Here is a 26,613-nt window from a genome sequence, read left to right as displayed (position 1 = left end):
TTTAAACATTTATTCTGTGTAACCTGGTGTTTGTGTTGTCATTGCTTCTCTTTCATTTGATCCTTAGCAATGTCATGGAATCTTGAAATAGATTGCAGAAAACACAGAAGTGCTTTCTGTGTTTACCCATTTCTGAGTAAACCTTGAGAGAGGGAATCAGGCGTTAATATTTTATACAACTCAATCTTTCCTTGTTGAAGCCATAGATTCGCCTAGATAGATGAGGAGATTTACAAATATAGGGGGTTTAGTGTTGGGTCTGAAGAATTGGGTAGTGCACAATGCAGGAACCTATAGCAACCTGTTTTTATTTTGTGTCTTAACATCTGTAAAATAAAATCCGATTGCTGCTCTGGGTACCCGCTACACTGTGCAACACCATTTTTAAAGTGAAACAATGACTATACAAAACATTTTTATTTTCTCATCCATTAAGGGACACAGGAAGTCCATTACTGTTGGATTATACCTCCACCTGAAGGAGGTTGGACACTGGCAAACAAAAAAAGACACACTTTAAAAGTCTGCGTCTCTTCACGTTTCTCAGATGCTTTTTGTAGTTTCTTGTAATGCCAGCTTTGCATGTAAGGTCCTTCAGGTGGCTCTTTGAGCTGCAGCTTTCCCCAGTTCTGTTTTTTTTCATGGGCCTGTTAGCATTTTGTTTGCTGTTGCCCACTCTGCAGATGGATGTTCAGTCACTAACCTAATAATACTGAAGCCAGAAAACCAGCGTGAAAGCCAGACACCCAGCATTTTCAGATAGAGCAGCAGGATATGCAATTTTCTCTCTTGCTAGAAACAAGTCTGTGTACAGCTGTATCTTGTAATTCATTTGTACAGACAGCTGCACGCAACACCTGTGGCTCCCGGGCGCAAAAAAAAAGGCTATAGGTATGTTTAGTGTATATATACATATACCCATATGTTTATGCATGTACTTTATCCTTAGGTGGAACTGAGTTGTCCAAAGGAAATGGCATGGAAAGTGAATATGTACCGTGGTTACCTGGCAATTTGCCACCCAGAGGAGCAGCAACTGAATTACATTGAGCGACTGGTTGAAATGGCAAGCAGCCTGGCCATCCGGGAATGGAGAAGACTTCCATACGTTGTTTCTCATGTCCATACGCCATTATTACAGGTAGGATAATGCTTGGACGTTTTATACTGGGGTGGAGACAGTCTAAAATTTGCTGCCAAGCAGATCTAGCGCTTGGTTTGTTAGGTTAGGTGAAAAGCAATTTTCAAATTTTCCATTCCTAAAGGAATGATCAGTAAACCTTAACTAACAGGCAGTTTTACCGTTTCCTTTATGGTACATCACAGGACACTGAAAATCTTCATATCCATTACTATAGGTTATGCTGCCAGCATCAGCTGATTGGGCACTGACAACAAAAGTCAGGAAGTCCTCTTCTAGGCATAACCCCTCTCCATTAAGGCAATACTTCAGTTTTTGCTTTGCAACTAGAGCTGCACGATTAATTGTTAAAAAAAAAAAAAAATCATGATCTTGATTCACCACCTCTCACGATCTTAAAACGGCACAGCTGTCAAAAAAAAAAAAAAAAAAAAAATGTGTGTGTGTATATATATATATATGTATGTTTGTGTGTGTGTATATATATATATATATATATATATATATATATATATATATATATATATATATATATCAACATTGTTAGGGTGGCGAGATACCTATAAACACATTTTTCTCTGTCGCTCATTGACAGACGCAGTCCTCTTGATTAATATCAATTGGGTTATACTGCCCTCTACAGGAGTAGGACACTAGGCAGAAAAAAACGTTCTGGCCACACCCTGGGGGCAGTCCCAGGGGGTACATCTTCTCTCTCCCTGCTACAGGATGTTAGTTTTTTTCTGTCTAGTCAGGAGTAAGGACCTAAGTTCCTTGCTGGGATCTTTGGTCCTGGCAAGATTTTTTAGATAAATCTTTTTTAGTTAGCTTTTTTCTCCAGTTGTTCCTGTGAGATCTTCAAGCAATTATGCCGGATCTGGGCGACGGGCTGGATGTTGAGGTCCAGTGGTCACCCCAGCCGGCCTACAAGCGCGTGCAGGCTCCAGCTCCGCGCTGGGTCAGCCGCGACACGTTCAAGCAATTATGCTGGAGCTGGGCGATGGGCTGGATGTGAGGTCCAGTGATCACCCCAGCCGGCCTACAAGCGAGTGCAGGCTCCAGCTCCGCGCTGGGTCGGCCGCGACACATTCAAGCAATTATGCTGGAGCTGGGCGAGCGGGATGCTGAGATCCAGTGATCACCCCAGCCGGCTTACGAACGCGTGCAGACTCTAGCTCCGCGCTGGGTCGGCCGCGACATAGTCCCACTGGACAGGGACTGGCCCTGCAAGTTAAACGTCTCGTCAGGTCGCCTACGACCAAATCTGAAATTGGAGTAGTGGCGTCCGGGTTGGCCGACAGCCCCCCACTGCGGTGGAGAGGGGTTCTGTCAGGAGTTGGTGCCCGCCTGTTCCGGTATGGTGAGTAGAAGGTTCCCCCCCTCTCCCTCTGTCGGGTGGACGCGGGCCCCCTCCGTGGGATAATCGGACCCTCATAATCCCGGGTTCCCCTTCTATCCTGTAACATACTCCTCCTATCTTCCCTACCTATTAGGGGTTGGCAAGTAAGGCTTGTCCTGTAAAGATATACAATTGGTCACTGAGCTCCAGGCTTGGTTAGAGACGTACTATATCCATGGCTAAGGGGTAAAGGATGGAGTATGATGCCGCGGGCATTACTAGTGAACGGTCATTCAGATTGTCAAACACTTACCGCTTAAATCGCTAAGGTTGGTCAGGGAGGATGGCCAGTAAAACAATCAGGCAGGTTGTCGGACACCTACCGTGTGATCGGTCGGTTGCAGCGCACGGAACACCATCCTTTCAAAGCCATAAAACTGGGGTTGTCAGGGATGGAAATGGCGCCGCAGGCATTCCCACTAAGAACATTGTCAGACACCTACCGTTGATCGGTCGGTTGCAGCCCGGAACACCATCCTTTTGAGTCGATCGGTCGGCTGTAGCATGGAAGCGGTCAGGTATGGGGCCGCGGGCATCGCACTGACACCGGCAGAGGCTGCAAACACGCGGAGCGCCATTTGTTGGTGGGCCACGCAGGGCCGCCATTTTGGCGTAGCCTAGATGTCCCCGCTATGGCGGCGGCCATCTTGGATACACTCAGCCTCGTGGAGCAGCGGTGGGAGTGCCGGAGTGGGCGGGGCCGCTTCCTTTACCCGGCTAGATCAATCCACAAGACTTCCTGTCCTGTAAAGACAGCGCTGAGAGTAGTCCGGTAGGAACTTCTGTGCATCAGGTGGTAAGCCTTGGGGGTATCTCTTCTCTCGCTGTGGGGGCTCCAAAGCAAGTGGTCACTGAGGGGCGCCATTGCGCTGAGGGATTACTTTAAAGAGAAAAAGTTTTTTTTCTTTAATTTCAAATTTTGTCATTTGTTTGCTGACAGGTGCCTGGCTTTGCCATGGACCCTGCGACACATGTATCCCCACCTGATCCCCTCGAGGTGACCACGGGACCTTCCAACTCTCCACTCACTATAGATGCATTACCAGCGCTCCTGGAGTCTTCTGTATCCCGGGTGGAGGTGGCCTGTCAGGGACGGGGGGCGAAGAAACGACCCCCGCCTACACCTATTTCATCTGACATATCAGATACAGATTCTGAGCCTGTCGCTGCGGCTGCAGGTCCCTCTTCGGGGGCTTGTGTCTCGGGTACCGTCTCCTCAGATAGTGAGGAGGACGTTTCTGCCTCCGCCATAGCACTAGAAGAAGCATTGGTGGATGCACTAATTGTGTCTGTCCGGGAAACCTTAAGACTTGAGGTTACACCGGCAGAGGTAGCTGATACTGAAATTCCTTTTTGGTACTCTCAGGTTACCTAGACGATCTTCTTCTCCGTGCGGAGTCTCCGCAGGCTCTGTTGCTAAACTTGGAGATCACTATGATCTCTTTGCAAGAGTTCGGGTGGCTGGTGAACCTGCAGAAGTCATCTCTGGTTCCCACCAGGAGGCTGGAATATCTGGATCTAATTTTAGACACATCCCTGGCAAAGGTGTTTCTCCCTGCGGAGAAACTCCAGAAGATTCAGTCAACGATTCAGTTGTTACTGTCCGTCAACTGGCCTTCCCTTCGGACTTGCATGAGGGTCCTGGGTCTGATGGTGGCTTCCTTCGAGGCAGTACCATTTGCCCAGTCCCATACCCGAATCCTTCAAAAGGAGATTCTTCTCAAATGGAACTGGAATTCCGATTCCCTGGACAATCGGATCCGACTGAGCGAGCGGTCTGGTGGCTTCGGTCTCCGATGCTCAGCCAGGGAAAATCATCTTCCGATATACTGGACGATTGTCACCACGGATGCCAGTCTATCCGGATGAGGAGGAATTCTCGGGAGATTATCTGCTCAGGGGCTTTGGTCCCTGGAAGAATCCAGGTTACCGATAAATGTATTGGAACTGAGAGCTATCAGACTTTGTCTGATTCATTGGACCGAGCAGCTCCAGGGCAGCCCGGTTCGGATCCAGTCGGACAATGCCACGGCCGTGGCTTACGTCAATCACCAAGGGGGCACCAAAAGTGTTCTGGCGGCCATAGAAGTGGCCAGCATTCTTCGTTGGGCGGAACGTTTTGTTCCAGCTCTCTCCGCGGTATTCATTCCGGGGGTGGAGTATTGGCAGGCAGATTATCTCAAGCCGTCAGATTCTGGATCAAGGGGAATGGTCTCTTCATCCAGAGGTATTCCACCAACGGTGCCTTCGTTGGGGCACCCCGGATGTGGATCTGTTGGCATCTCGGCTCAACAGGAAGGTGCGGAGGTTTGTAGCTCGCTCCCGCGATCCTCTAGCAGACGCCGCAGACGCGCTGGTCGCCCCGTTAGGGCAGTATCAGCTACTGTATGCCTTCCCTCCTCTCAAGTTGCTGCCGAAACTTCTTTGCACGATAGAGGTGGAGGGAATTCCAGTCATCCTGGTAGCTCCGGACTGGCCTCGTCGGGCCTGGTACGCCGACCTTCCTTGGCGACTTCCTCTCAGGGAGGATCTGCTGTCTCATGGACCGATCTTTCATCCTGCTTTACGATCGATGGCTTTAACGGCCTGGCTATTGAGACCCAGGTGCTGAAGGACAAAGGGTTGTCAGCTTCAGTTATTCCTACTCTAATTAAAGCAAGGAAAACGACTTCCAGAAAAGTCTATCATCGCACATGGAAGTCTTATATCGCGTGGTGTGAATCCCTTGGGTTCCCTCCACGTTCATACTCGGTGGCCCGAATATTGGCTTTTCTGCAAAAGGGGGTTGAGTAGAAACTGTCCTTGAGCACTATCAAGGGTCAGGTTTCAGCGTTAGCAATCTTCTTTCAGAGGCCTCTGGCTACTCATTCCTTGGTGCGGAGTTTCATCCAGGGGGTGCGGCACCTGGCTCCGCCGGTGCGCGTGCCCTTGCCGCCCTGGGATCTTAATTTGGTGTTGTCGGTTCTTCAAAAACCTCCCTTTGAAAATATCAGGGAGATTCCCTTGCTTACTTTATCCCAGAAGGTGGCCTTCTTGGTGGCTATCACTTCTGCACGCAGGGTGTCAGAACTGGCCGCATTATCCTGTCGTTCCCCATATCTAGTGGTTCATAGGGATAAGGTGGTTCTTCGTCCGAATCCATCCTTCCTTCCTAAGGTGGTTTCAGAGTTTCATTTGAATGAGGACATTGTATTGCCTTCCCTGTGTCCTAAGCCCACTCATCCTCGGGAATTTGCGTTGCATTCCTTGGATGTGGTTCGGGCGATCAGGGTATACTTGAATACTACGGACTCGTTTCGTAAGACGGATTCACTTTTTGTGATCCTGGATGGCCCTAAAAAGGGGTTGCCTGCATCTGCCGCGACTATCTCCAGATGGATCAGACAGACGGTGGTACAGGCTTATTCTATTAAGGGTCGGGAGCCTCCGTTCCCTGTTAAGGCGCACTCCACTCGGGCGCTTAGTGCTTCCTGGGCCTTTCGCCATCAGGCGTCAGTGCTTCAGGTTTGCAAGGCGGCTACATGGTCGTCGGTACATACCTTTGCAAAATTCTATAAAGTTGATGTGATGGCATCGGCAGATGCCTCTTTTGGCCGCAAGGTTCTGCAGGCCGCTGTTTGAGGAAGACCGGTGGTCTACCTCGAGGGTTTTTTTTCTGTTGGGTTTTCAGTTGAGTCTCATCCGTTTGTCTGATGAGCCTTTAAAACTTCTGGTTGGCACTGGTTGGGCCTTCTAGATTGGATTTTGATTTCTGTTATCCCACCCCTCATTTGTGGCACTGCTTTGGGACATCCCAATTGATATTAATCAAGAGGACTGCGTCTGTCAATGAGCGACAGAGAAAATAGGATTTTTGTAAGAACTTACCGTAAAATCCTTTTCTCTTAAGCTCATTGACAGACGCAGTACCCGCCCCTCTATTTTTGAGTTGGGTTGGGTTAAATTCTCTGACACTGCTTTGTGACATAACTAACATCCTGTAGCAGGGAGAGAGAAGATGTACCCCCTGGGACTGCCCCCAGGGTGTGGCCAGAATGTTTTTTTCTGCCTAGTGTCCTACTCCTGTAGAGGGCAGTATAACCCAATTGATATTAATCAAGAGGACTGCGTCTGTCAATGAGCTTAAGAGAAAAGGATTTTACGGTAAGATTTTACAAAAATCCAATTTTTTTACAATGTATAATTTCGTTCTTTTAGATCAAAGGAATGAACTAATGTCTGTAAGTGAGGGCAGTTTAACCTCTTAAAGACTAAGCCTTTTTCTGACACTTGTTGCTTACAAGTTAAAATCAGTATTTTTTGCTAGAAAATTACTTGGAACCCCCAAACATTATATATTTTAGCAGAGACCCTAGCCTAGAGAATAAAATGGCAATCATTGCAATCTTTTATGTAACCATGTATTTGCGCAGAAGTCTTTCAAACGCAGGTGGAAATACTCTCAGGGGGCACAGATAGCTGTGAAGTCCAGGACTGGTTTCAAATCCTGACCACGACTCCACAAATATAGGCCTTTTCTTTTTTTTTTTTTTTTAATAGTCAATATCTGCTGTATGGCTGTATTGATTACATGTATTATATTCGCTTATCTTTATATACCTTTACCTACACTTGCTGCATTACTCACATCTCAACACAAGGATTAAAGACAATGAATGACAAAAGTACAAAGTGAACTGTGAGTTTGCAGCTGCAGTAATTACTTTTTTTAATATCAGATAGTGTGTGATTAAATACCTGCGAGAAAATTAAATTTACATGATGAATGGTGGAAGAAAGGAGGTTAAGGTATTGAGAGCGCTGATACGGCGATAATTGTAAAAATTATTACTTTGCTTAATTTATTTTGTTTCAGGAGATTTGACTTTGTAAATGTGAGCTGGGTTTTCAGGCATTTATCTTATTTAGTTGATTAGCAGCAAATACAATTGTTATCTTTCTTTCGTGTCTTAGCTGCACCCCAGCCAAAGAGGAAGCTTCTTTAATACACGTGTTAATGGAACGTTACCCAAATATCATCTTCCTCCTTTTCGTTGCAGAATACATTTTTGGTTTAAACTGTTAAATTTTAGTGTCCCCTCTAAGAACACCTAAAATGACTCTTCCTTCAGACATAATATCCTGGGGTGAGGCTCTAAGTGGCACCCTGTCCAGGTGTTAACAACTGTACACCCCAACCTCCTTCACCTTCTCTAGAACATGTCCCTGCATCCATATTTATTTTATTTTTTTTTACATTTCCGCTGTGGCGAGAATTTATTTTTTTAATAATTCCAGTAACGTCTTCATTAGGCTTGTCAAATTTGTACATGGCTAGCTGCTCTGGGCTCAGTTCCAATTGACAGGCACTCCCGTAAAACAAATTTTTCCCAAGATTCCTTTCCCTGTGCACAGCATGCAAGCATTCTCCCTGGAAGCTGGGTGAGAAGTCCAGTAAGGCGGGGGATAGGCAGAACTCTGTAGTCGTAAAGGCAAGGTTGCAAACTAGAGCTGCACTGTTCTGGATAAAATGAGAATCACAATTTTCTTTGCTTTGACTAAAGATCATGATTCTTGGCGTAACATCATCTTTTACATTATACAAGAAAAAAAAATTAGGCTAGCTTTACGGTTTAGTTTTTTTTTTTTTTTTTTTTTAATCATTAAAGTCCCCCCCCCCCCCCCCCAAAAAAAAAAAATTAAACTGAACGACTTCTGTGCAAATACAGTGTGATATAAAATATTGCAATGATTGCCATTTTATTCTCTAGGGTCTTTTGCTTAAAAAAAAAAAAAATTATATATAATAATTATATATATATAATATATAATGTTTGGGGGGTTCCAAGTAATTTTCTAGCAAAACATATGGATTTTAACTTGTAAATGTCAGAAATAGGCTTAGTCTTTAATGAGATTGTAAACCCTCTCTTTGAACTTGTACCTATAGGTAAGCCTTTAATAAGGCTTACTTATAGGTACTGTAAATATCTCCTAAACTTGCAGAGTTTAGGAGATATTTACTTTTAATGCAGCCAATAATGTCATTGGCGCATGCGCTTTGAAGGAACGGCCACCCATGCTTTTCCTTCAGAGCCCTGTGCCGTGAACAGCGGCTGCCGCGCGCATGCGAGGGAGTGATGTAATCGCACCTCTGGCCAATCAGATGGCCGGAGGACGCGAACCAGGAAGCAGGACGGCCGAACATGTCAGCCGTCCTGTCGCTGAGCGGGCGGAACTGCGGGGGCTTTGTTCTAAGATAAGTATTTCATAATGAGCTAGTATGCATGCCTTTGTTTTACAGGGTTTTTTTTTTATCATTATTTTGAGGAGGGTTTACTTCCTCTTTAAGACGTTAAACTGCCCTCAATTACAGACAGGAGTTCATTCCTTTGATCTAAGACCCCGTTCACACTGGGGCGACCCAACTTGCCGGGGCGACCTCACAGGTCGCGGTGCGCTGCTCGCACCGCGACCTCGGAGGGGCCGGCACGGACTTCATATCATTGAAGTCAATGCAGGTCGCTCCAGGTCGCCCCAAAGAAGCTCAGGACCCTTTTTCTAAGTCGGAGCGACTTGTGTCGCTCCTATTAGAACGGGTCCTATGCTGCTCTATGGCAGGCAACCCACATCGCCTGACAGGTCGCCCCAGTGTGAACGGGGTCTAAAAGTATGAAAAGATACATTGTAAAACATTGTGTTTATAGTGATCTAGCAGCCTTAACAATGTTGCTAGATGTTTGCAAGAGGCTCTTTTTTTTTTTTTTTTTTTGACAGCTGTGAGTGAGCAGAAAGCAGCTCTGTAAGAATCAAGGACATGCCGTTTTAAGATCGTGGGGGGGGGGGGGGGGGGTCGAATCGAGATCGCAATTTTTTTTAACGATTAATCGTGCAGCTCTACTGCAAACACTGGTTTTGGATTTCAGCTCAGCAGTGCCACTGTTGTGAGCCCATAATAGGTAGTTACTTTGGATTGTGGAAAAAAAGTTCCTGGAGGAAAGCCATGTAAGAACATGCAAACTAATGTTTATGATACAATTAAATGAGCAATCTCAATGAGGCCTCCTCCTAATTAGAATAGTGGTCTCAATGGGGACCTTAGACCTTATTGGTCTCATGTCTAAATTGCCTATTGACTGTTCTTTTAAAGTATTTGTTCTCCCATTCTAAATTGCTTCCAGATTTAAAAAAAAAAAAAAAAAAAAAAAAAAAAAAAAAAGCTTGCTGCCTCATAGAATAAGCCATAATCATTGGTTATAATCGGGACAAGGTTTACTCTAAAAAGCAAGCTTTGCCATTTCACCATCTCCATCTGTTACTTTCAGGCAGCTCAGCAGATCATTGAGCTTCAAGAAGCTGCCCAGATTAATGCAGGCCTACAGCCGACTAACCTGGGGAGGAACAATAGTCTCCATGACATGAAAACCGTGGTGAAAACCTGGCGGAACAGACTGCCAATCGTTTCGGATGACTTGTCCCATTGGAGTAGTATCTTCATGTGGAGGCAGCACCATTACCAAGGTGGGTATAGCACAGGAGCAAAGACATGCAGAGTTTGACAATTTGTATTGTAGGAAGCATGAAGAGGTGATAGATTCTTTTTTCATTAAAAAGCTGGCGTGAATATGCTAATTTCTTCCAGACAAAAACTCTGCCTGGAGTTGTTTAGCAGCTGCTCAAAAGCTTCTGGATCTTGTGTGCCAGCCTTTACTAAATATTTTCTGAACTTAATGAGACAACTGAGTTTAAAACTGTGCCTGACATGCCGCATACCTCTGAATGAGTGTTTTAGCCATTTCAAGATGCAATGATGTCACGTCAATTCTGTGATGGTCGTATGGTTTTCTCAGTGGGAATGGAATTAAGGATAGGAAGTCTTTCAAGGAGTCAATACTTTGTTCAGTAGCATTTTGTAGAAGTTTTTAGTAGTCCTCTAAAGATTTTTAGATGACACATTTGATTGAAATGCATAAATGCTTTATTGTGTACTAAACTTTCCATCTCAATAGAGATGGCTTTTCTTTGGCAAAAGCAGCAAAGCAAAAATGGCAGGCACTTGAATCCATTTATACTAGCTAGGGAAAGTTGCACCTGGGTAGGGTTGTACCCTGACCATACAAAACATCCTCAGCATTCAATCTAGTTGGCATAATAGCCACACATGGGTAGGGTTGTGCCCTGACAATACAAAACATCCTTAGCATTCAATCTAATTGGCATAATAGCCACACATGGGTAGGGTTGTACCCTGAACAATACTTAACACCCTCAGCATTCAATCTAATTGGCATAATAGCCACACATGGGTAGGGTCGTAGCCTGAACAATACAAAACATCCTCAGCATTCAATCTAATTGGCATAATAGCCACACCTGGGTGGGGTTGTACCCTGAAAAATACAAAACATCCTCAGCATTCAATCTAATTGGCATAATAGCCACACCTGGGTGGGGTTGTACCCTGAACAATACAAAAAATCCTCAGCATTCAATTTAATTGGCATAATAGCCACACATGGGTAGGGTTGTACCCTGAACAATACAAAACATCCTCATCATTCAATCTAATTGGCATAATAGCCACACATGGGTAGGGTTGTACCCTGAACAATACAAAACATCCTCAGCATTCAATCTAATTGGCATAATAGCCACACATGGGTTGGGTTGTACCCTGAACAATACAAAACATCCTCAGCATTCAATCTAATTGGCATAATAGCCACACATGGGTAGGGTTGTACCCTGAACAATACATAACATCCTCAGCATTCAATCTAATTGGCATAATAGCCACATCTGGATAGGGTTGTACCCTGAACAATACAAAACATCCTCAGCATTCAATGTAATTGGCATAATAGCCACACATGGGTTGGGTTGTACCCTGAACAATACAAAACATCCTCAGCATTCAATCTAATTGGCATAATAGCCACACATGGGTAGGGTTGTATCCTAAACAATACAAAACGTCCTCGGCATTCAATCTAGCCTGCATAGTAGTTGCACATGGGTAGGGTTGTGTCCTGAACAATATAAATTGTCCTCAGCATTCAATCTAATCACAATAATATGTCCAATTAAACTGTTTCAAACACTTAAGATTGAGTTTTTTTGGAACATAGACTTGAAAAGATACCCTGCTATAGCACAGTAAACTTGAACATAATTTGGTGTAGTGAATTATAAATCCTTGCATCCTTATAAACACATCTGTTAATACCCTCATCAGAACTGCTAAAATAGGTTGCATTCCTTGCAAAAAGAATTAGGCTTGCAGGGTCCACCTGGCCACACACTGGCAGACCAGCGAATTATGGGCAGCAAAGACCTGTTTGTACTTGTTCATGTTCCCAGAATTAACTTCAGGTCTTTCTTTGCTAATATGCGGAAGTGGCACATCTGTGGGGAGGGTTTTTTGTTTCCTTTTCTGTGGAAAGGATGACTGTTGAAAAGTTAGATGTTTTCCATCATATTATTGCAGCGTCTATGGAATTACCCTCCTCCATAGGTCACATTAGCAAATATCAGGGCTTATATGTGTGATAAACTCTCAATACCAGTGTTTCAAACTTCCATGAAATACTGTACCCCAATTATAGCTGGTATTTTTTACCCCCTGGTGTATACCAGCTTATCTTAAAGTGGTTGTAAACCTCAGACATGAAATATAAACAAAGCGTATCCCTCTATAATGTGTACTTGTCTCAATTAGGAGCACTAAGTGTCACTTTTATCTACTACTTTGTTCCTCTGCTATCACCATGAGTCACTTCTGACAGGTTTTCCTGACACCAAGAGAAAAATGGTGACAGGGTACCTCCAGCTGATTGACAGCCTCAGCTTTGTTCCTGTGAGCTGTGTGGAGGGTGTATAATAAAAAAAAAAGTATAGATTGGTGCTAAATATAATAATAGATGTGAATATAAGTGCAGTAGTTAAATAACACATCCATATGCATCAAATAATAAAAAATACATAACACTTGAAAATGATGATCATCTTCCAATATGTAAAAAGGTGAATATAAACATTGAAAAAAAAAAGGTGACTAAAATGTAAAGAAAGGGTCCATATAAAAGTGAATCAAAAAGATTAAAAAAAAACCATAAATGATGATCCAACAAAACATGAATAATAATGTCCAATTGAAGGGTGTCACCAATGTGGAATCCCAACAGCTCCTACGGCCGAGACTAGAAGTTCGGTGATTTTCACGCCGCTTAGTGCTGGGACCCCTCGGTCCGAGTCTTGCCATCCACATCTTTATTTGTGAACCTCTATATAAGTGATCAATGCTTTTATCAATAAATCATTTTACACTATGGAGCTTCCATTTCTCTTTTCATGAGCCAACCACCAAGGCGTTATTTATTATGTATGACTACGCATCCACATCTCCATCTCCTGTGATATATACTACCATCGAATGAGCCTCATGGATGAGAAATATATATGCTAAATGCTTTATGAATTCATTATTAACCACTTCAATACAGGGCACTTTCACCCCCTTCCTGCCCAGGCCAATTTTCAGCTTTTAGCGCTGTTGCAATTTGAATGACAATTGTGCGGTCATGCAACACTATACCTAAACCAAATTTATGTAATTTTTTCCCCACAGAGAGAGCTTTCTTTTGGTGGCATTTTGATTTTTTTTCTTTTGCTAAACAAATATAAAAAAGACTGAAAAGTTTGTTATAAAATTTTGTAGATGTTTTTTCCTGCACTGATGAGGCCGCACTGACGGGCACTGATGAGGAGGCACTGATGGGGTGGCACTAATGATGGGACCCTGATAGGCGGCACTGATAAGCAGCACTGATATGTGTCACTAATAGGTAGCACTGATATGCAGCTTTGGGCACTGATAGGTGGCACTGATAGGTGGGCACTGATGGGCATAGGTGAGGGGCACTGATAGATGGCAATGATGGCCACTGGTGGGCAGCACTGATAGATGGCAATGATGGGCAGCACTGATGAGGGCACTGGCACTGATTGGCATCCCTTGAGGCAAGGATGGGCTTCTCTGGTGGCCATGGGTGGGCAATTCCTGGTGGCTCTAGTGGTACTCTCCAAGGGTCTGCACTGGTAATCAATGCTCTGATTACCAGCACAGACCCCCCCCCCCCCCCGTCAGGAAAGCCGCCGATCGGCTCTCCTCTACTCGTGCCTATCATGCGCAAGCTGAGGAAAGCTGATCAATAGCACTTCCTATTTACTATGTGACCAGCTCTGATTGGACACAGCTGGGCACATGGTAACGAGTTTACGCCATAGGCTCTTTACCGGGATCGGAGATGCAGTTAGTCAGAATGACCCACCGCACCACCAATCGCCACTCTACGCGCCCCTATCCTGCTGGACGTCATTTGACGGCCAGTCAGGAAAGTGCAACCACTTTGTCTCCATCATTTTGTTATATGGCGGGCGGCAAGTGGTTAAGGTGAGCGGCCATTGCACCCATTGGTGGATGCTATATTCTGTGTTAGGATTTCACATTGGTGACACCTTTCGATTGAACATTATTAGTCACGTTTTGTTTGGATCGTCGTTTTTTTTTTTTTTTTTTTATCTTTTTGATTCACTTTTATATGGACTTTTTGATGGACTTTCTTTGCTTCACATTTTAGTCACCTGTTTTTTTTCAATGTTTATACTCACCTTTTCACATATTGGAAGTTGATCATCATTTTCAAGTGTGTTAAGTATTTTTTTATTATTTGATGCATATGGATGTGTTATTTAACTATTGCACTTATATTCACATCTATTATTATATTTAGCGCCAATCTTTTAATTATTTATTCATTTGTATGTGGTGACACTACAGAGATTGGCTGCTTTTCATACTATACCTATTATTGCAATTAGTGACTCATTTTATTTTTTTCCCTCACGTTTACTTCACTGGTAGCGCATTGTTTTTTTTCAGTTTTTTTTCCATTTGTGTGGAGGGTTTGTGTCTTTACTCTCCAATCCGATCTTAGAGTTCTCCTCACTGAGCTCTGCAGAGTGTAACTTCTGCTCTCCACCCTACTGAAGAAAGGAAAGACACTGCTCCAGGTGTATAGTGTGTGGTGATTGCCAGGAGATAGGATATCCAATAGAGTGCTGGCCCCGGCCCGCCTCCGTGGGAACACTTGTAGGAAAAGAAATAGCCGCACATCCAGGGATTCCAATAGGTTTCAAATACCTTTATTTCCAAAAAGTTGCAAGTGATGACACCAAAGACACCAGCATGAAGTCTCGTAGACGCGTTTCACACATACATCTTGTGCTTAATCATGATTAAGCACAAGATGTATGTGTGAAACGCGTCTACGAGACTAAATGCTGGTGTCTTTGGTGTCATCACTTGCAACTTTTTGGAAATAAAGGTATTTGAAACCTATTGGAATCCCTGGATGTGCGGCTATTTCTGCTCTCCACCCCCTTTTTTTTCTGAACTCTCAAGATAAGCTTTAAATTCAGCACTTTGAAAGGATGTAGAGAAGACAACTGCAGATAGACCGGTACAACTTATGTTGGCAGATTTTGTGTATTACCTGGGGCCAGTCACTTCATTGGGTTTATGTAACGGTAACTACTTTAAGTACCCCTAAAACCAACACTGCTTTTGCTGGGTAATTTTCAACAAAACATCCATTCACTCAGAATCATACACCACAACTTCTGGTATGACTGGCTGATCATGATTATTCAGTTCCTTTATGGAAAAATTTGCATGAAATTCAAAGTAACACCCAGCTGTCTGGTTAAAAGTGAAACACTAACCAAGTATATTTTAGTTATGTATACTCTGTAAAGGGGTTAGAACCCAAAGTTATTTTTATTTTCGTCTTTGTTGAACAGATTTAACCTCACTTCTTGTGTTGCCAGGATAGGAAGTGATCAGAATCTAATATAGACCGTAATAAAATCTCCTTTTTCTACTGTCTTATGGCTATAACCCGTTTATGGCCTATTGTGATCTATGTCTCCATACAGAGAAATGCCTTCATGTCCTTTATATTCACTAAGAAGTGAGGAAATCTCCCTGGTTAGGACACAAACTGCATTTAAGAGCCGGTTCACACTACCGCGACCAGAAAGTCGCCCCATGAAGGAGCGACTTTTTAGCGCGACTTTGAAGAGACTTTTGAAGAGACTTAAATGATAGGCGACTTTGTCTGTGGGGAATGCCTGGGTAATCTTTTTCTTCTTCCTGGAAAGTCTGATTACAGTCGCTTGAAAATAGATAAGGATCCGACTTGGAGGCGACTCCCATTGAAGTCTATGTGCACAAGTCGGATAGAGATCGCCTTGAAGTAGTACAGGAACCTTTTTCTGAAGTCGGTGCGACTTCAGTAGTGCATATTAAGACGGCTCTCATTCATTTACATTGAATTTGTAATGACAAGCAACATGAGGTCGCACAAGTCGCGTCCCAAGTCGGAGTAGTGTGAACCGGGTCTTATACTAGACAGTGAATCTAATTTGCGAATACAGTTTTGTCTACACTTCTACTTTGATGTATCAAAACTCAATGAATGGAGTTTTGATCATTGTAGCTGGCTACAGTGCTTATCTATACAACTGCAAATTGCTGGATAACCCAAGTAGCTTTAAATCTGGGCATTCTGTCACTAGCTTCAAATGCAAGGTCAGTTGTTTAGTAATTGACCTACAAAATGCCTGGAATTTTAGCAACACAGATCTTTTGTTTTTACTGCCATTTCTTTTTTCATCTAGCACAAAAAAAAAAAAAAAAAAAAAAAACTGCTAAAAAGTGCATATCTTTACCTTTTACGAATCACTACCAAAATTGTCAGTGTGACATGGGCCTTAGGGGTACACATGCCATTGGCGAAAGAGTTTCTGTGCTATTTTCTAATACCATGCAAAAGCAAACACAAGAATATACTTCATTATAGACTACAAGAGCTAGACCTATTAAGTTTATATTCTGTAAATTGTTGATATATTGTTGTGTATTTTCCATGTTTGTAGTTATCAAGCTAATAATCTGCCATACACATTTTAAAATCAATTGCTTCCAGTTTATGAATGAATCACCCGTAGTAACTTATTGTCCCCTGATAGCTATAGTGAATGCATATGACAACAGCACTCAACATGATCCAAGCTCCAACAATGCAATGCTGGGTGTGCACGCCTCGGCCTCTGCTATCATCCAGTATGGAAAGATTGCCAGGAAACAAGGACTGGTGAATGTAGCACTGGACATTCTGAGCCGTATTCACACCATCCCTACAGTACCCATCGTAGACTGTTTCCAGAAGATCCGACAGCAGGTCAAATGTTACCTACAGCTGGCTGGAGTCATGGGGAAGAATGAATGCATGCAGGTAAGCTTCTGAGTGGAGGAGTAATGGGTACAATGACAGGTTACATCAGCTATAGGCTTCACGTGTAAAATGTTTTTAAGGGTATTTTATGTCACGAATACAAAATCTACATTATGAATGTGTTTGTTTTAGGCCTTAAACACCGGAAACACAAAAGAAGACAGGGCCCCCGTCTAAAAGTATTGATGTAAGCAAGCTTTTACTATCCAGAGCGAATAGTGCGTACCTTGTGTTCTTTTGTGGTTTCAATATTCCAAAGACCTGAAACATGTTGCAGAGGGGTATTGGGATCATGATCATGATCTGTCTCAAGAAGGTTTGGTATAATCATTGGGAATGAAAAGCACTCAATCTTTGTAATTGATGAAGAAATGGGTTGCTGCTGTGATTAACCTCTAGGGGTGAAAAGCTGGAAATTTATGTAATATTGGGTCAACAACATCTGGTGAGTTTGCATTGCCTACCTCATGTATACAGGAGCACGGAGGGTGACACCACTATTGCACTGTTGATTTGAACAAACACCAACACTGAAATTAGAACAGGCACTTGGAATTAGTATTTATTTTTGTAATATATGGACACTATCTTTTTGCACTAAGCACTTTTCTTCTGTTCTATTGGACTTTTTAATGAACTTTTTATCACTGCCTTATTAATATTTATTTATATAAAGTATATATTATTTTGTTTGTATTAACCAAAATAAGCACAGCCTATGCACTTTATATAATTGGTTAAGCAAGCACACGGGATTCAGCGTGTGCATTATTATTGTTTATGACTGCAAAGTCAAATTTAGCACAGTGTATGCACAATTCATTTTTTTGTGGTTTATTAAGCACATGGGAATAATATATAGGTGGTATCAGACACCCCCTATATTCAGGTATACGCTGTAGGTAATATTTATTATACTACCTAGTACTATATGTACACTTTTAGGGCTGTTGGCAGCAGCAACCCCTAAGTTATAGGTAGACTTGTTGGTGTCAATACCAACACATTTGATATCCATATACCATCCCATACAGCAATTTTTCCCATACCACCCTGCTACAGGGTATGCACTGTTGACGTAATATCCAATTGGTATAATCATTGTTCTGTACAACTGTGGTCAAGCTTGCTGTAGAAGTAAAGTTTTGATCTATTGCTGCCAAGTGGTTCACCCACCCACCCAGATACCATTTGGTATAGTGGACTCGCACATACATTGATATGACCACTTTATGCGAGATTAGAGCGCAGTGCGGGAATTATAAGCTAATAAAGTGCAATCTCTAAAACAGGAACACAGATGGCAGTAAGAAACATGACACATGTTTTAACTTCATTACGCTATGCAAGGCAAAAGAAAAAGTGCTGACCAATGTTTCACTTGAAGTCTAATGAAAAATGCATTAGCTGATGTAAAATATATGGTTGAACTCACTCTCAGCTCATACAAATTCAATCTAAAATATCTGTCAAGGTGTATAAGTAAGTTTTTTTGTGCTGTTTCACTTTTACATTTAATGTTCTTTTAATGGGAAAATTGTGACCAATTTGGCATGTTGAATGTATAAGCGAAAGTTTACCAATCTGTCATATAACGTACATTTATTTATCAGATGAAATGATCCTGCAAAAAAAAATGATCTGATCATTCTAAGAAGATAAAAGAATAACGCAGCAGAGAGTCTTTGATATCCTGCCATTAGGAGATTAGTTTAAGTGTATAAACAGCCCGCAAGTTTATCGGTTCCTGAGCTAGACAGTAACCAGACCAGGGTCAGATGATGGAGTGAGCAGAGTCAGTAGGGAGCACTGCTAAAAAAAAAAAAGCCAATTACCAAATCCTGAAGTGTTAATTTGACAAGCCTGGTTTAACCTTGTGCAAGGACCCATTAGCTGCAGTGTTTTCTCTGTAGGACTCTGCCTCTTTTCATGGAATAATTTCCTGGGAGCTTTGCAAGCGCATTTTGTAAGATAATGTTGCCTGGAATGCCTAAGCCCGAAACGGTTTATTAATGATAGGTCTAGGAATGACAGTAGAATCCCAGAGGGTTTTCTTCCTTCATCATTCACTTATGAAAAGAAGGGGAAGGGGATACCACCACATAAAGACCTCCCCATTCTCCTTATCTTAAAGCAGACCTACATTGTAAGCCGTGCCTAAAAAAATGCCATGCATATACAGACGGCAAGCAGCACAGGAAGTGAGGAGGCATCAGTAGGCAGCAGGAAAGGTGGTGGTGGGGGGGGGGGGGATACAGATCCACAGAAAATTAAAGTAGGAGCCAGAAGATCCTTGCACTGCAGGTATTTGGGTATAGTTAACTCCCCGGCAGGTCATCAGAAGAACCATGAACACCACAGTAGCGATCCCTCCTATAGTGACTGCAGTGCTCAGTAAGATCCTGAGAATAGCAATTATCAGGTAGAGTAGGTGGTATAAACCTTAGCATTCTTAAATCAGATATGCAGCCAATAGGCTACAGAAAAAGGAATGTTGCATATGAGGAAGGTACTGCATCAAATGTAAATACATTCAAGGCTAAAGGTAGATTTTTTTTTTTTTTGTATAGGAACAGTTAACCTTACTAGAAATCACTTTAAAACAGTAGAACTTCACTTTTTGATTTTGATTTTATACAGGGTAGGGGCAAAGGGAGTAATTATAATTTAGGCAGGTTGTCAGGAACCTTGATGATCAGATCCGTTTGCCTCTTGCTCTTTAAGGCCTTTGTACAAAAAATCTTCTTCTATGCAACCCACTCCACTTTCCACTGTGACTCAATGGTTTATGCCCCTCTGGGTTCTCTGCCCCTCTGAAACCACTGTTTGCAACCCATATTCCTATCTCTAATTTCTCCCAGTAGGTCATATTTCTTGTAGCCAGCAATTCTGGAAAATGAATGTCTGATTCGGTGGACTTATCCTTCAAGGAACCCTTTCTGGTTTTGCTTAGAAACAAGGTGGTGTTGAGACCCAGGACTGCTTGCCTATGGCTGTTTCTTCTTAACCCCAACCAGGACATTGTTCTTTCATTTCTTTGTCTGGCTCCAGTTCATCAAAAGGAAATTTGCATTCATTGCCTGGGTGCTCAGGCTGAGAGTCTATCCTTTCAGGAAGACGGTTTGCCTTTTGTGTTTGTAAGTCTAAATTTAGAGTGCGTCAGACCGTGCCACCCCTCTGATAATCCGTCTATGGTGGATCCCTTTTTATAGTAATTTGACAAGCAGTGAGGCTGCATTATGTTGCCTCCTCACCATCTGTTTTAACCCTTAAAATGCAGGACCACCATGCTGCAACCGCATGCATTACACTCAGTTGCAGAGTGGTTGCAGGTTGGCCTCATTCAATGACTGGGTTGCCTTCAGCATTACTGTCCTACAAACATACCAAAGTATAATTTTTTTTTTGGGGGTTCATGTTTACCCCCTCTGTCCAACTTGAGTAAAAAAAAACCCACCATCCACAAGTGTCAATGAGTCCTAAGGGTACATTGGTTTCTTATTCTACCATTTTTAGTTGGCTCCAGCAGATCATCATATAAGCATATGGGTATATGGAGGGGTTTTAGGTCTTTAAATGAGGCCCCTGACATACTATAGTCATACGCCTCCATCCTTAAATCTGAAAGAATAAATGTGCCATCATGCATTTGACCATTTTACCAGTTATGTGTCACGTGCTTCATTCAAAGTCCCAAACCTTTTCCTTTTTAAACATGCAAGCTTATGGTCTCAAAGTTTGGGTTCCGGCCTTTTCTTTCTACTAGATCTGAGTGTTGGGCTTTTCAGGATGAAGCAACTGTTTTTGCACATGTTGTTCTGGTACATATTCTCCCAAATTCTCCCAGGTGAACATGTCAGCCCCATTTTTTCTTCTGTGTTGCTGCGACCCCTTAGTTGGACTACTTTTGGATCAATGTATGAGATAGAAAATAGTACTTTTACACTCCCCATAAATTATTTTCTTGGAGTCCATTGAGGGACGAAGGTCCCACCCCTTTGTGTTTATGATCCTCTGTGTTTATGATCCTCTGTGTTTATGATCATGCTCTCGGTACTGCTTTATTGCAAAACTGAGGCATGCTGGTAGGAGGCATTATGCTTGGTTCGCCTACAGTTTTTATGTGTGCCTGGGTCTAATTCTCCTGTAGGTAACAGTATTACCTGAAGTTTCAAAGAAGTAGTAAACCACCCCTCAAAAACTTAAACAATTGGGCCCCCTGCAGCGTTGTGCCATAAGGTGATAGTATGCACCGTATACTGGCATAATATTACAATCTTACCTGCAAATAGCGCAGTGCTGTAATGCCTCCCCTGGCGCTTCCATCTTCCCCCCAGTTTTCCTTCCAGGTTTGCGGACTCCATCCATTTGAATGGTCAAAGCCGCAATGATGTAATGGGAGCCCTGTGCGCCGTGTGGCGCTCTGCTTTCTACCGCATACTGTATGCCCTGGAATGCAGAGCACTACTGCGCATGCACAGGGGACCTTATCGGTTATTGTCCATGTGAATATCTCCTAAATGGGGTACATTTAGGAGATATTCATTGTACCTACAGGTAAGCCTGATTTAAACTTACCTGTAGGTACAAGTAAAGAATAGGGCTTTTACTACCACTTTGAAGACCTCCTACACCCCTCAATTAACTCAGAATAATAGATTTTACAGTGTGTACAACAATCCTATTCTTATCTTCACTGTAGCTCCCAATGACAAACACAATGCATTTCTGGTCAGACCAATGTGTGTGTGTTTTTTGTGCTTGCTTAAAATGTTCTTACCTTGCCTGACAAAAGAAAAAGGAATGCATATACAATCATTTTTTTTTCTTGCGCTTTAGTTATCCTTTATTTGGTGATTGTGCCAAAGTCTTTTAATCTTGCAGTTCGCCCTTTTGATAGAATTGTTGGCTCAATAATTAGGTGTTATTTTTTTCTTTTTACCTTACAGGGTCTGGAGGTGATTGAATCAACCAACTTGAAATACTTTACAAAGGAGATGACTGCTGAGTTCTATGCATTGAAGGGAATGTTTTTGGCTCAGATTAACAAGTACGTTTACAACAGATTGCTAAATGGATGACCTTTTTATCCACCTCCTTCCCAAGATTATTAGAAACCCCCAAACATACATACATTTTTTTAGCAAAGACCCTATAGAATGAAATGTTGTGTGTTGCAATTTTCTATGTCACACTGTATTTGCACAGCTGTTATTAAAACCCGTTTTTTTTTTTTTTTTTTTTTTTTAAACTTTTTTTTACATTTTTTCTTAATTTTATTTATTATTTATTTTTTTGTACAAACTTTATTGATATCACAGGGGATGAGCAACATCCCTTGTGACAGCATGGGCCATGACAGGTCCTCTTAATGGAGAGGTTTAGGGTCTATTAGACCCCCAAATCTCTCCTCTGGACCCCCATGCAGCTGATCCGACCGATCTCTGGCCGCTGATGGACAGGTAAACAAGGGGGCAGAACCGGAAGTGACTAATATGCGTTGTTCCCGGTTTTCAGGGTTACAGAGAGAGGAGAATGACATCAGTTGCTTTCTCTCTGTCCCGGCAGCCATCGGCATGGGAGCGGAGAGCCTGGGAGAGGGAGTGGGACCAGCAGAAGTGATCGAGTGGCTTATTAGCCACTCAGATCACTTTTGCCTAAAAGGGGATCGCCGGCTGCAAAGAATGATATCGGGATGATGCCTGTAGGTGCAGGTATCATCCTGGAATAACCACTGAAACCCAAGGACGTACGGTGGGAAGTGGTTAAAGTAAACCCCAATCTGGGAAATTTAAGCTGAGCATAAGATGAAAAAATTCATAAGCAGGGGTTTCATGCATTGAAAGCCACATATCAGAATGATTATAGTTCTAGGTAGATGAAGTTATTTACTTTTTATTTCAAGTCTTTTCTCCATGTCAAATTTCAGCTTTAGCTGTCTGCTTTTCTTTCTCAAACCTTCCTATTGGTCCTGAATGGAGTTGGCCAACCAGACTGACCAATATGGAGGTTTAGCAGGTGGAATGGGCCATGTTCAACGGTTACAAAATGTGTAGAAGAATTCAGCTATCTTTATCTTCAATTCTACTCATCATTTTGATGTGCATTTGTAACTGAATTTGGCTCCTGCCTACACAAATTACTGAAGAGGCTCAGTTTGATTGTGATGGGTTTGCATTAATGCAAATGTTTTCACAAATTCTTTCTTTCTTTATGTGTGTATATGTGCAATTATCCATATTCCCTCTTGATATACAGTATGCAAGCTGTGCCAACTCTTCAGCAGTATTTCTTAGCCATGGTTCACACTGATGCGATTTCAGATGTGTTCCAGAGCCCATGGAAATTCATAACAAGTGAAATAACAGGATTTTCTGTGGTGGCTGTTCACCTTTATGTAGCGCAGTTCCGATGCAATTTGAAAAAGGGTCTCGTGTGTGTTTTTAGTGCAGCAATTTTGAGCTCCATAGAATTAAATGGAAACTGCAGGCAGAATTCTTATTTGTCCTTAAGTAACACCATTCCAGCCCATTTTCTAGTACTATTTGCTGAGAGAGAGAGAGGGACCCAAGGACAGAAATCACAGCTGTATCCAAATCGCATGAAAAAAAAATCAGAATTGCATCAACTCGCACTGCAGCTGTTCTTTGAAATCACACTACAAAACAGCTTCAAATCTCCCCACATCTGTGAACCTAGGCATCGTGATTGGACTTCAGCTACAGCAGCTGAACGACATTTTTTATTTTATGAGGGCAAGGCATCCTTCGCATTCCTTTAGTTGTCTCCACGTTTCGTTTGCAAAAGATTGTAACTGCCAATAGTACTATATTTTTAGAAACCATTGTTCTGGAAATGTCCCCATTTCTAAATACTCCTGAATTTTGGTAAAGTTGTTTTTTGAAAAAAAATCAACATCTTTTTATTAACAATATTGTTAAAAAAAAAAAAAATGTTGAATCTCTTTGGGAAACGGTATGCATTTCCAAGAGGGGATCTGGGACGATTGGCTCACAACAAAAACCTAGATAAGGGGCGATGTGTCCATTGAGATCAAAGACAGCAGTACAGACGTATTGGGGTCCAACCCTTCCTTTATCCAGAATGTGACAAAAAAAATAAAGGAATAGTGTAACTTAAAAAGTGAATGCATGTTAAAATTTCTCATATCCCTCATGTAGTGACACCAAACCTTAGCAGGGTGACCTACCTGCTTTACTAAAAAAGGGTCAGAACTAGCAACATATAGGTGTTTGAATTTTAGGAAAGTAAACCCTTAATCTGAGCATACGTTTTTAAGAAAGACTGCACACGACAGTCCTGTAAAGGTCAGCTTTGGCCGCCCATTTTTCTTTACCTCCTAGTTTGTGAACAAGGTGATAGCACAAGTATGAAGAAAGTCATCAGAGGTGTCAGTGTGATAGATCGCTCAGGCGAGGACAAAGAAAGGGAAGGCTTTGTGACAAATCTGGTTAGAAAGAGAAAGTGTTGATAAAGTGACTCATTTATCAGCCTGCTCCCTCAGTAATAGCACTGCTGAACTTCCCAGTTCACGGGAGAGCAAGGTGTTTTTTCTTCCTTCCTTCTCTAATTTTCCCTTCTCTAAAGCAAGGAAAGAAATTGGTTCTGCTATATTAGGGCTAATTAGCTTTTTAATAGACTTGCTGTCAGCTAAAGTTATTAGCTTATGCATCATGCTTTCTTAAGTACTGGTAGCAGCACGGGGGAGGGGGTGGAGATAGTTTTTCGTTCTGTAATATGCTGTTTAAATTCTTTCCATCAATTAAACAGTGCACCTCAGCTATTATTTTATTGATTCTTTATATCATGGTTCTCCAAACTGCGGTTCAGGGGCCTATTGTGACCCTTTGCTTACCTATATCTGGCCCTTGTGGCACTATTTTTTCCACTGACACCAACAATAGGGGTACTATTCCTCCCACTGATACCAGAGATGGGGAATTAATTCTCCCACAAACAATTATGGGGTACTATTGCTCCCATTGACACCAATGATGGTGCGCTCTTCATCCCACTAACACCAATGATGTATTTTTTTGTTAACTCCCACTGACCACCAAGCCTATGGCATTGTTTATTCCCACTAATGCCAGGACATTTTCTACTCCCACTGGCCACAGTCCAAGCCCTCTAAAGTTTGAAGGGCAGTAAACTGGCTCCTTTGTTTGGAAAGTTTGGAGACCCCTGCTTTATATATATTTTTTTTTTTTTTATTACCGGCGATACACTGACGCTAAGAGCATTTTATTGATATAAAAGAAATATTATTTTAGCCATTGCCTTTTACATTTCACTTGAGTTGTTTTGTAGTTGTAAATATAGTTTGAAACCAAAATGCTCCACAAGAAAGGGAGATGGGCCAGCCATAATTGTCCATGGCCTGGTTTCACTGCATGCTCAGTGGTGGAGAAGGGTCAAAAGGTTTCTAAGAGATGCTTACCAATCAAATTTTTTCATGGGGCCTGTGGGAGAGAAACCTTTTGCCACTTTTTTTTTATCTTCTAAACTACGCATTTAAGTTGTCAATATATGGAACAGAATTTAAATATAATTGTTTATGGATAGAAAAGATTTATCGTGTTACTATTCTGTTGCTGTTTCCCAAATCCGATCTTTTCTGTTCCACATAATCAAACATTGCCTGTACTTGGAAGTTGTAACTTAGTTTTTTAGACCAGCTGTCCTACCTCTTTCTTCTCTTGAGTTGAAAGCTGCAGCTACAGTGACACTGATGGTATCCTAGCAAGATCTGGGAACTGCCATGTGTAGAAATTACCTCTGGACTTCCAAAGAGATCTAAAAACCATCTGGGATTTTGATACAGAGGCAGGCCCTCACCATCCTTTTAGTAAAAAATACTTGCCTACTGATGCAAAAGCCATTATACATTGCCCAGTAAGTCAGCGATCTGGTTTCTTGTAGGTGATGTTATGGGTGGGGCTGCAGGGTTCATGGGTCAAATTGAAAAGGACATATTAGTGTCTGTTTCCGTGGAAACCCGATCGCTGAAAATCCAGGCAGCATATATTGGCTTCTTCATCTAAAAGTTAGTGGTTCTGACTCTTAAAAGGATAAAGGGGACTCTAGAGGGATTATTTATATGTTGGGGGTAATTTTGGAATCTACCCTCTAAAGGTCCTTTCACACGGGCGTTCCGTATGTCCGTTTTTCATCCCATCAGATTGCGGATGAAAAACGGACATAATGCATGTCAATGGGATTGCGGATGTCAGCGGATGACCATCCCCTGACATCCAATTTGTGTCCTTTCCTATCAGTTCAGTTTTTGGAACGGAAGAGAACCCTATTTTTCTTCTGTTTAAAAAACAGAACGGACGCAAAAACGGATATCAGCAGTGTCATCCGCTTACATCCGCAATCCCATTGGCATACATTATCTCCGTTTATCATCCACAAACGGATGGGATGATAAACGGACATACGGACTGGATGACACAAGTGTCATCCGTGTCCGTAAGAAAAAAAAAAAAGTGCCGGCGCGGATCAAAAAATGGTCCGCTCCATGTGAAAGGACCCTAACAGTTTGTACAGAACACAAAATCGAAGTATATTATAGGGCTTCGCTTCAGGATTCGACTTTAGAGCTAATATTGATATTTTATTAAAGGAACTGTATACATTTACCATTGTGTTTGTTTACCACAATCCTCCTCGTAATAATTCTTCATTTAGAGAATAAATATGCAAATACATAT

At 42.2% G+C, this 26,613-nt stretch overlaps 1 protein-coding gene across 3 annotated transcripts in view; it reads left to right on the top strand.

Moving 5' to 3' along the window:
* The window catches only part of TRRAP (transformation/transcription domain associated protein), a 300,061-nt gene that overhangs the window by 196,915 nt on the left and 76,533 nt on the right, over window positions 1-26,613 (top strand). For 2 of the 3 annotated variants that reach the window (XM_082261087.1, XM_082261085.1), the window contains 4 exons: window positions 950-1,141; window positions 9,845-10,040; window positions 16,611-16,876; window positions 21,826-21,926. In XM_082261087.1, coding sequence (XP_082117213.1) covers window positions 950-1,141; window positions 9,845-10,040; window positions 16,611-16,876; window positions 21,826-21,926 — 755 coding nt within the window. The remainder of the gene's footprint in view (window positions 1-949; window positions 1,142-9,844; window positions 10,041-16,610; window positions 16,877-21,825; window positions 21,927-26,613) is intronic. The other variant, XM_082261086.1, reaches the window with a different exon arrangement.

The sequence above is a fragment of the Pelophylax lessonae genome (assembly GCF_965119305.1).
Source record: "Pelophylax lessonae genome assembly, chromosome: 6".
Classification (NCBI taxonomy): domain Eukaryota; kingdom Metazoa; phylum Chordata; class Amphibia; order Anura; family Ranidae; genus Pelophylax; species Pelophylax lessonae.
The sequence above is the reverse complement of the archived record's forward strand: the minus strand, read 5'-3'. Positions and strand labels throughout refer to the sequence as shown.